The sequence below is a fragment of the Myotis myotis genome, unplaced genomic scaffold, assembly GCF_014108235.1.
Source record: "Myotis myotis isolate mMyoMyo1 unplaced genomic scaffold, mMyoMyo1.p scaffold_m19_p_1, whole genome shotgun sequence".
NCBI lineage: Eukaryota > Metazoa > Chordata > Mammalia > Chiroptera > Vespertilionidae > Myotis > Myotis myotis.
Window position 1 is genome coordinate 184,136,794 of NW_023416313.1, and position 11,344 is coordinate 184,148,137.

At 43.6% G+C, this 11,344-nt stretch overlaps 1 protein-coding gene and 1 non-coding gene across 2 annotated transcripts; one reads left to right on the plus strand and one right to left on the minus strand.

The window, feature by feature from the left end:
* Positions 1-7,111: 7,111 nt before the first annotated feature.
* LOC118661172 lies at positions 7,112-7,218 on the minus strand. The gene has a single exon (XR_004969178.1). It is a non-coding gene; the product is annotated as a U6 spliceosomal RNA (small nuclear RNA).
* A 1,230-nt stretch (positions 7,219-8,448) lies between these two features.
* On the plus strand, positions 8,449-10,886 carry RPLP1 (ribosomal protein lateral stalk subunit P1). Its single transcript, XM_036306064.1, has 4 exons — positions 8,449-8,668; positions 9,320-9,394; positions 10,444-10,561; positions 10,755-10,886. Exons 1-4 carry the CDS (start codon positions 8,597-8,599, stop codon positions 10,832-10,834), a joined length of 345 nt encoding a protein of 114 aa, XP_036161957.1. The 5' UTR covers positions 8,449-8,596; the 3' UTR covers positions 10,835-10,886.
* The last annotated feature ends 458 nt before the right edge of the window (positions 10,887-11,344 follow it).

Here is an 11,344-nt window from a genome sequence, read left to right on the forward strand (position 1 = left end):
TCCCTGGCCCAGGCTCTGGTCGGGAGAGTCCAGGAGGCAACCAATCAATGTATTTCTCTCACATCGATATTTCTGTCTTTCCACTCTAAAAATCCATGGAAAAATATCCTCCCCCAGCTGGTTAGGCTCAATGGATAGAGCATCAGCCTGCAGAATGAAGGGTCCCAGGTTCAATTCCAGCCAAGGGCACATGCCCAGTTGTGGGTTCAATCCCCAGTAGCGGGTGTGCAGGAGGCAGCAAATCAATGATTCTTGTCGTTGATGTTTCTATCTCCCTCTCACTTCCTCTCTAAAATCAATAAAAATATTTTTTTTAAAAAAGTCCTCAGGTAAAGATAACCAAAATAAAAGGGGGGTGGGGGGGGGGGAGGAGCCCTACAGAAGACCTGAAAATACACCTCTCCCAAGAAGACATACAGACAGCCAATAGATATAAGATGTTCAACCTCACTGGCAATTAGGGAAATGCAAATTAAAACTACAATGAGTAGTTTTACACCTGTTAGAGTGGCCATTATCAACAAGATAAGTGGTGGAGGGGTGGGAAAAAAGGAACCTTCATTCACTGCTGGTAGGAATGTAAAATGGTACAGCCACTATGGAAAGCAGTCTGGTTATTCCTCAAAAAATTAAGAATTGAGCTACCAAATGACCCAGCAACCCCACTCCTGGGTAACCGAAAAACTCGAAATCGCTTATTCGCAGATATACACACTCCTATGTTCATTGCAGCATTATTCACGGTGGCCAAGACATGGAAACAACCAAAGTGTTATTCGATAGAGGACTAGGTAAAGATGTGATATATATATATGCAATGGAATACTACTCAGTCATAAGAAAGGATGAATTTTTGACAACATGGATGGATCTTGAGAACATTATGCTAAGTGAAATAAGTCAGAAAAAGCTAAGAACAATTACGATTTTACTCATGTGGGACATAAAACTGAAACATAAACACAAACAGCAGTGTGGGGTTGCCAGAGGGAAGGGGGTGAGGGGAAAAGAGGTCCTAACAGGTGACAGGAGAAAATCTGACTTTGGGTGGTGGGCACATGATGCAATATTCAGATTTCGTAACACAAATCCACACGTGAAAACTATGTTCATGTTGACCAATGTCATCCCAACCAATTAAATAAATAAACAAATAAATAAATCATGGAGCCCTAGCTGGATTTGCTCACTAGTTAGTGTCAGCCCACAGACTGAAGGAGCATGGGTTCAATTCTAGTCAAGGGCATGTACCTCGATTTGCAGCCTCAATCCCTGGCCCCAGTTGGAGCACATGCAGGAGGCAACAAATTGATGTGTCTCTCTCACATAAATGCTTCTCTCTCCCCCTCCTTCCACTCTCTCTAAAAATCAATGGAGAAAAAAAATATCCTTGGGTGAGGATTAACAACAAAAAAGTGGGATGAATTAAAACACTAGAGGTTTCTCACAAAAGGGCTACTTGTTTTAGGACACAAAGAAATGGCTTTGAAAGGGGGTGTTTCTCCTGCCAAGAACCAGGAATTCACCCCAAGTCAACATTCATAGCCTGCTGGTATGCCATGCTCATAGGCAATCCTTAACACGCAGTGTTTGACCTGGAATTACGCGCCCCCCCATCCTTTTTTTTTTTTTTTTAATTAATTCAGGTGACTTACCGAAGCTTCCAGGTATGAAATATTTTAATTCTTGATACTATACGTAACTTAAACCCATATATAAAAAATAGTGACGTCAGTATCATGGCAGCATAAGTCCCGTTTTTTCTCCCCTTTTACTTACAACTAACTGGTCACTCATATCTATACAAAAGTGTCTTTGCTCATTACACCAGGACACCCAAGAGATTTCTACCTTTGCTGCTTCAGAAGTAGGTGGGTAGGACCTGGGGGGGGGGGGGGGCGGTAGGGCTTCGGATCCAAGGGAGTCAGTAAGCCTGCCCCACCCCCTCTTGCAGTGAAGTGGGGTTAGGAGGGGAGCGAAACTGGAGAGTGCAAAACAGGTGGACACACAGGGAGATAGAGAATTTGTGGAAATCCAGCCAACCTCATGGGAGAACCAGGCCTGTCATCAAATGGGACAGAGACCAGTTTGGAGGCAGAGGAGAAGTAACTCAAGAAGTCAGCCCTCCTCCCCAGGTGACAGGGTAACAAGCTGGGCTTTTACCAGCAGTGACAACAGCTACCTTACTCACAAAGGAGGTAGAGAGAGAAAAGTATTGAGTAACTGACCATGGATGGGGCTGGGGCTGAGGTATCCATTTCTCCTCAGTAGCAGGAGTAACTGAGGAGGGATCTCCTGACTGGGTGGAAGGAGAGGAAAGGGAAGGCAGTTTACAAGGATAATAAAGTGTATTGAAAAAAACCTTAGGATTTCAGCAGGAGTCTGTGCAGGAACCTCTCCGAGTACCCCCACTGAGGATTCCCCTCCTGGGCTGTGGGCAACACAAAGCCCCAGATGCTAACCCTGCACTTCCCTTAACTCTACTCCAGATTTTTCTACACCAGTGTTTTTATACTCCTTCCCCAGGGCAGCCAGCCCCAGAGCCAACTCAGGAAAAGAGGAACCAGAAACTTGAGCTATTCCACCACCTTCTGGAAAATAAAAGGAGGGTTCCTAATTTCCAGTCTTGAATTGTAACAAGGTGAACAACTAAGAAAGATGTGTGCTATTTCAAATGCAACAGCAGAGACACATGTCAAACACCAGGAAAAATCATGGTAATATGGTATCGAAAAAATGAAAATGACCAGTCTCCAGCACCTGAACCCAAATTAACAGAATATTATGATCTATCTGGTAAAGAATTCAAAATAGCTGAAGAGATTCAATGAGCTACTAGAAAACTCAGAAAGGGATTCCAAAGAATTTAGGAATAAAATTATTGAACAAAAGGCATTCTGTGCCTAAGACTGAAATTTTTAAAAAGAAGCAGACAGGGCGGTGAACACACAATACAGTGTACAGATTGTATGTTGTAGAATTGTGCCACTGAGGCCTGTAAAATTTTCTTAACCAGTGTCACCCCAATAAGTTCAATAAAAGGAGGGAAAAGCAGACAAATTCTGGAGCTAAAGTGAATGAATGAAATGAAGAATGCATTAGAGAGCTTAGGGAAAAGGGCAGACCAGATTTTTAAAAAAGCATTCTGACTTGGAGGATAGGAATTTAGAAATGACTCAGGAAAGGAGAGCAAACTAAGATTTTTAGAAAATGAACCTTACAAGAGCTCTATGATAATGATGAGAGAAACAAATATAAGAATAACTGGTCCAGAAGGAGAAGAGAGGGAGAAGGGAGCAGAGTGTACTTAGAAAAATAATAGCTGAGAACATCCCAAACCTGGGGAATAAATTGAACAGATAAGTCTAAAAAGCTAATAGAACATCTTACTCTCTCAATGCAAAAAGGCCCAGCTGGCATGGCGCAGTGGTTTAGCGTCGACCTATGAACCAGGAAGTCATGGTTCAATTCCTGGTCAGGGCATATGCCTGGTACCTGGCTCGATCCCCAGTGGGGGGTGTGCAGGAGGCAGCTGATCGATGGTTCTCTCTCATCATTGATGTTTCTATCTCTTCTTCTCCCTCTCTGGAATCAATAAACATATATTTTTTAAAAATACTGTCTCCAAGACACATTATAATGAAACTTAAAAATCAATGGTAAAGAAAAATATATTAAAGACAGTCAAGGAAAAAGAGAAAGTAATCTACAAAGGAGCCTCCATTAGGTTATCAACAGATTTCTCAGCAGAAAGTCTACAGGCAGGAGAGAGTGGAATGACATATTCAAAGCACTGAAACATAAAATTGCCAGCCAAGGACACTTCATCTGGCAAAGTTATCCTTCAGATATGAAGGAGAAATAAAGGCTTTTCCAGACAAACAAAAACTAAAGGGAGTTCACCACCACTAAGCCTGCCTTGCAAGAAATGCTGAGAGTTATTCAAGCTGAAGTGAAAAGACACTAATTAGGTTCAACAGTGAATAAATCATCCAAACAGAAAATCAAGGAAAGGAAATTGAAGCATGCTCTAGAACAGCCGTGGGCAAACTACGGCCCGCGGGCTGGATCCGGCCCATTTGAAATGAATAAAACTAAGACCGTACCCTTTTATGTAATGATGTTTACTTTGAATTTATATTAGTTCACACAAACACTCCATCCATGCTTTTGTTCCGGCCCTCCGGTCCAGTTTAAGAACCCATTGTGGCCCTCGAGTCAAAAAGTTTGCCCACCCCTGCTCTAGAACAAATGGACTTAACAGACATAAATAGAACATTCCACACAGCAGGAGCAGAATACACATTCTCCAGTGCACACAAAATATTTTCCAGGATCAATCATATAATAGGGCACAAAACAAATTGCAGCAAATTTCAGAAGACTGAAATCATACCAACTATCTTTTCTGACCACAATGGTATGAAACTAAAAATCAACACGAGGAAAGCTGGAAAGTCTAAAAATACGTGGAAGCTAAACAACCAATAGGTCAAGAAGAAATCAAAGGGAAGTAAAGAATTATCTCAAATCAAATGAAAATGGAAATACAACGTATCAAATGATATGGGTACAGTAAAAGCAGTTCTGAGAGGATAGTTTATAGTTATATATGCATATATTAAGAAATTCAAAAGATCTCTAATGAACAACCTAACTTTACACATTAAGGAATCAGAAGAAGAAAAACAAGGTAAGCCCAAACTTAGCAGAAAGAAATAAATAATAAAAATCAGAGTGGAAATAAATGAATAGAAAAAAGAAAAGCAATAAAAAAGGATCAACAAAACTAAACGCTGGTTCTTCAAAAAGATAAACAAAACTGACAAGCTTTTAACCAGACTAAGAAAAAAAAGGACTGAAATAAGTAAAATTAGAAATGCAAAAGGAGACATTACAACTGATACTACAGAAATACATAGGAACATAGAGACTATGAATAATTATATGCCAACAAATTAGATAACTTAGAAGAATTGGATAAATTTCTAAAAATACACAACCTACCAAGACTAAATCAGGAAGAAATAGAAAAATCTGATTAGACCAATAATAAGCAAAGAGATTGAATCAGGAATGGAAACCTCCCAACAAAGAATGCCCCAGGACTAGACAGCCTCATTGGCAAATTCAACCAAACATTTAAAGAATTAACAGCAATCTTTCTCAAATCTTCCAAAATATCGAGGAGAAGGGAGTACTTCCAAACTCATTCTACAAGGCCAGCATCACCCTGACACCAAAGCCAGATAAGGACACCACAAGAAAACTATAAATCAATATCCCTGATGAATACAGAAATAAAAATTCTCAACAAGATATTAGCAAACCAAATTGAGGAACACATAAAAAGGATTACATGCCATGACCAAATGAGATTTATCCCTGGGTTGTAAGGATAGTTCAACATACAAATATCAGCCCAGCCTGCATGGGCTGATTTAAGATACTTAGGAACCAACTTAAAAACAATATATATACTAGAGGCCCGGTGGACAGGTAGGGTCCCTAGGCCTGGCTGGTGATCAGGGCCAATCGGGCTTTCCTTCCCCCGGCTGCCAGCTGCTGGCCGGAACCTTCCTTCATTTCTCGCCGCCCCCTGGTGGTCAGAGCAGTTGAACTCTTGGTTGAACTCCCAAGGGGACAATTTGCATATTAGCTTTTTATTATGTAGGATATTGTTTTTAAGTATGATCCAGCAATTCCACTTGTAAACATTTATCTGAAGAAAATAAGAACAGTAATTTGAAAAAAAATGTTCATTGCAGCATTATTTACAGCAGCCAAGGCCTGGAAACAACCTAAGTGTCCACCATAAATGTATGGATCACTATATGTATAAGTGCTCTATATACAATGAAATGTTATTCAGTCATAAAAAATAATAAAATCTTGCCATTGGAGACAACATGAATGGACCCTGAAGGCATTATGCTGGGTGAAATAAGTCAGACAAAGAAAGAGGAATACTATAAATAGCATAAGATCTCACTTACACCTGAAATCTAAAAGAAAAAGAAACAAAAAAAATAAAAAAGAAACAAGCTCATAAATACAGAGAACAAATTGGTGGGGCTGCAGGAGTTGGGGGTGTGAGGGTGGAGATAGGAAGGGGATGCAGAGTAGAAAAGGGGTGTGGGGTAGGGGTCGTGAAATAGGTGAAGGGGTCGTGAAATAGGTGAAGGAGTCAAACGGTACAAACTTCCAGGTATAAAAATAAATAAATCCTGGGCATATAATGTACATGGCGGCTATAGCTGACAATACTTAAAAGTAGTTGCAAAGAATAGACCTTAAGTCCTCACCAAAGCAAGAAAAGAAATTGCTTCTTTTGGGCGGGAACCATGATCTTCCAGTAATTCACCAAAATGACTAACACAAAGGGCAGGAGGAGAGGCACCTGCTATACGTTCCCCAGGCCTTTTAGAGAACACGGAGCTGTTCCTCTGGCCACATACATGCGTATCTATAAGAAAGGTGATATTGTAGACATCAAGGGAATAGGCACTCTTCCAAAAGCAAATCCCCACAAACGCTGCCATGGCAAAACTGGAAGAGTCTACAGTGCCACCCAGCATGCAGTAGGCATTATTGTGAACAAGTTAAAGGCAAGATTCTTTTTTTTCCCCTTTTAAATTTAATTTATTGGGGTGACACTGGTTAAAAGTATACAGGTTTCAGGCACAAAATTTTACAACACACCATCTGTACACTGCATTTTGTGTTGACCAACCCAAGTCAAGTCTCGTCCATCACCACTTATCCCTGCTATACCCGCCTCCAACCCCCCTCCACCTCCAGCAAGCACCACATTGTTGTCCGTGTAAGGGCAAGGTTCTTGCCAAGAAAATTAATGTACATATTGAGCATATTAAGCATTCTAAGAGCTGAGATAGCTTTCTGAACCGGGTGAAGGAAAATGATCAGAAAAAAAAGGAAGCCACACAGAAAGGTTCCTGGGTTCCACAGAAGCACCTGCCTGCTCCACTCCGAGGAGCACGGGTGCGAGAAGCAATGGAAAGGAGCCCGAGCTGCTGGAACCCATTCCCTATGAATCCATGGCATGATAGGTGTAAATAAAATAAAAGACCTCTGTATTGATTTTTTTTTTTTTAACATGGAAAGCTTCATGAATTTGCGTGTCATCCTTGCGCAGGGGCCATGCTAATCTTCTCTGTATGTTTCCAATTTTAGTATATGTGCTGCGGAAGCGAGCACTGTATTGATTCTTTAAAAAGAAAGAAAAAAATAATAACTATGTGTGGTGATGAAGTTAACGGAATTTATTGTGATCATTTCACAATATATACAAATGTTGAATTATTATGTTGTACGCATTAAACGAATATAATGTTATGTCAATTGTACCACCATAAGAAATGTTTTAATACCCTCAATATAAACCAAAAGAGGTTTTATTAGCTTCAAAGGACAAAAAGTGCAATGCAGCACCGAACCAGGCAGCAGTTGCAGCAAGATCTTTAGGCGGTTTCAAGGCATTTCCACCCAATCACCGGGTGCCTTAGTTATAAAAATTGAAGGAAGACAAAGTTTACTCATAATCCGCTTCTCCGCACTCACAAGAAGGCGCTTACATTGGGATTCCAGGTTCCAGATCCAGGCTCCACCGCACGCTGTCACCTTAGACGAGTTACGGGGTCGACGCCTTAGTCCATAGTTAATGGCGATAACAGCACTTACCGCTTGGGCTGTGTGAACATTAAATGAAACCTTGTAGCACAGTGGTTCTCAACCTTGGCTGCCCGTTAGAATCACCTGGGAATCTTTCTAAAATCCTGATTTCTGGGCCCCATCCTCCGGAAATTCTGTGTCTTTGTTACGGAGTGGGACCACCACATTAGTCACAAAGAAACAGAATTTCCGGAGGATGAGGCCCGGAAATCAGGATTTTAAAAAGATCCCCAGGTGATTCTCATGTGCAGCCAAGGCTGAGAACCACTGTTGTGGCGTGTGGCTCAGTGTTTGGGGGCATAGCAGGCGCTCAAACGCCACCTGCTACCGTAAACCTGCAAGCTTCCTATTTCCTCCTCCGTTCACTGGCCTCACCTGGACGCTGCGCTAAGACCCTGGGGCTAAACGCGGTAAAGTAGCGCTGCCTCCAGCTGATGGTGGTGCGGGGCGGGTGGGAGGGGGGGGCTGGGACGTCATTAAATGGCTCTCTAAGCAGTGTCACAGGAGCAACAGTGCTTAGGGTAACGTCCACTTACCTAGGTAACCTTTTCCCTAAAAATATGACTACTGTCCACGAGTCCTGAGCTGCGCCAAACCAGTGGAGTTCCTCGGCACTTACAGGTTCCTAGCCACTTCTTGAACTCGAGTCACGCCTTCTGCGCAGGCGCCTCCAGTGGGTCGTCCCGGGCGGCCCCAGCCCCGCCTCTTCCGCCAGGCGCGGGCGCGGATTGGTCCGCGTGGCCTGCATAAGTCCCCGCGCGCAGGCGCGCCGCCCCCTTTCCCCCGCTGCCGGTAAGGTGCTCGGTTCTTCCGAGGGAGCTAAGGCCGCGTTGGGGTGAGGCCCTCACTTCATCCGGCGACTAGCACCGCTCCCGGCAGCGCTCGCCCAGCACTCGCCCTCGCCATGGCCTCGGTCTCGGAGCTCGCCTGCATCTACTCGGCCCTGATCCTGCACGACGATGAGGTGACGGTGACGGTGAGTGCGGGCCCGGGCCCACGGCAGGGGCGGCCCGCGGGCGGCAGACTTCCCCGCCTTCCCAGGCCTCCTGTCCGGCCCTTCCGGCCATAGCCGGGGCCTTGGACGCCCACTGGGCGGCTTTGGGCCGGCGCCCGTCAGGTGGCCCCACGTGCGAGTGGGCCTGGGGCCTCGGCCACGTGCCGGGTGCGGTCGGGGCTGGATTACATGTGCGACTGCGCGCTCTGGCCGCGAGAACTTGTATTTGGAGAAACATGGGCCGCGCGTGGGCATCCTGATCCGCAGCCAGTTATACATCATTTTGAATTTTTTTGGTTGTCCTAGCAGGCCCTGTATGGTGTGGAGAGCGCGTGAGCTCTGCTCCACCTCCCAGCCTTTACTCGTAACTTAAAATAGCGAGACTTGGGCGCATTCCCAGCCCGTGCAATGGCAGCGATGAACTCGCCACACGGGACCAGATGGCATTTCTGTTACCGTGACGGCCAAAAGAGTGTAAGAAAGGGTCCTCTTAAACATAAGATGCAGGTGAAATCGTGAGACTGGATAAACGTGGCTAGGTACACACGTTTTGAATGATTTCTTTTCAACTTTTTGGAGACATCAGAACGCTATGGTTTGGTCTCTGATGGGTTGTCATTTTATCTGTTTCAGGAGGATAAGATCAACGCCCTCATTAAAGCAGCCGGTGTGAACGTTGAGCCTTTCTGGCCAGGCTTGTTTGCAAAGGTAAGGTGATGGCGGCAACCTGATTTGGAGAGGTAACTTTGGGAAGACCTACTGATTACTAAGGAAGGTGTTCATGCCAATATCCAAAAAATAAATAACTCTTAAGTGATATTTCCTTATTCCTATTGTGTCTTTCTTGATCTCAGATTGGTTTCTCTTTTCTTCTGCTTAGAAACCATGGTAAAAGAATTAACCAGGTTTTTCCTTTAAAAGGGCCATCCAGAAGATAACTCCCATGCTATTACAAGCAAATCCTTCTAGTATGATAGCATGCTTTAATGGAAATTGGGTGTGGCCTTTTAATGTCCGTTTACTGTGTGTTAGGAGATAAAAGACAAGACCCCTACCCAAGGAATTTGGCACTGGCTGCCTTCCATTCTACAGGTTACTGAGTCTCTAGCAAGTGAAGCTTGTGAATGCTAACTATTCACCTGTGTCCTGCAAAGAGCTTTGAAAGATTGAAAACATTGTACCTCTATCATCTTCAATAAATTTCCCAGAATTACTTAGCAGTCTGAAAAATAAAATTCACTGTTAAGAGGAGACGTGGAACTGGGTAAAACCCTGACTTAAGGAAGCTTGAGTATTAACAAGTTAAACCAGCATTTTGGGGCCAATTTTCTCATCTATAAAAGGAATTCAGCTAGCTGTACCTTACTACTTAAAACATAGCAATGCAGCTATGAGATTTACAGCTTGAAATTTTTTGTGATTGCTTATTTTTAGTATAGCTGTGTGGGTTGTTACGTTTTAGGGAATCTGAATAGCAGACAAGCTGTCACTGGCAGACTCCAGCAAAGGAGAAGGAAGAGAAATTTATGTATTTTTATGCTAGAAGCTGATGCATGAAATTCATGCAAGAGTAAGCCTTCCCCCAGCTGCGGCACCTCCCCACCCGGACTTCCCAGTCTAATTAGCATATTATGCTTTTATTATAGATAGTGGTGGGGGTAGGTCACTGTAAGTTCAAAGGGGCGGTACTTTTTTTCCTGGGTGAGTTATAACGGACAGAACTGAGCACTTAACCTCTGTATGCACTTGTGTTGCAGGCTCTAGCCAACGTCAACATTGGGAGTCTCATCTGCAATGTAGGGGCTGGTGGACCTGCCCCTGCAGCTAGTGCTGCACCAGCAGGAGGTCCTGCCCCCTCCACCGCTGCTGCTCCAGGTAGGAAACTAATTAGAGGCAAAATTGCCCTTAATTTACAAAGTAGATAATGTCTAGCAATCCCAAAACCAGAAGAAACATAGTTTGATGAGGGAAGTCTGGGGTATTTTGAGCATGTAAGTTGAAGGGCCTATAGCTCTTTGGAGTTCAAAATAAAGGTGTGTAATTTACCTTTTTTTTTTCTCCTTTTAAGCTGAGGAGAAGAAAGTGGAAGCAAAGAAAGAAGAATCTGAGGAGTCTGATGATGACATGGGCTTTGGTCTTTTTGACTAAACTGGCTCTTTTGTAACACGGCCAATAAAAGCTGACCTCTGTTGCTGTTGGGCTTGCTGATTGTGTGGGGATGTGCCTGTATAAAGATGATCTCACTTCTATAATGCTGGCTTTCAACCTTTTCTGCTATGACACAAGCTAGACACTGTACAAAGAATGCATCTAATATTGCAGCATTGAGAACTACATGTGGGGAGTAAGGATTATGATTTACAGGATTTGTTCCCTGCACATGAATAAGAGTCCAAGGAGAGGGCGTCCAGACCTCAGATTTAGAAAGTTTTTTTGCTAATTCCCAAGCACAGTCCTGGCAGTTAACAAATGTAGCTTGTCAGGGTGAGGGGTAAGACTGAACAATTACCTAAAGTGGGAATAGGTTGGCTGCTTCCCACATGTGCCCTGATGGGGAGTTCAGTGCACTGGATGACCGAACCACACAGGCCAGGTCTAGGCTCACTTTTAAAAATGCCAAGGCACCACAGGACTTGGATTTTTAAGACATCGTATATT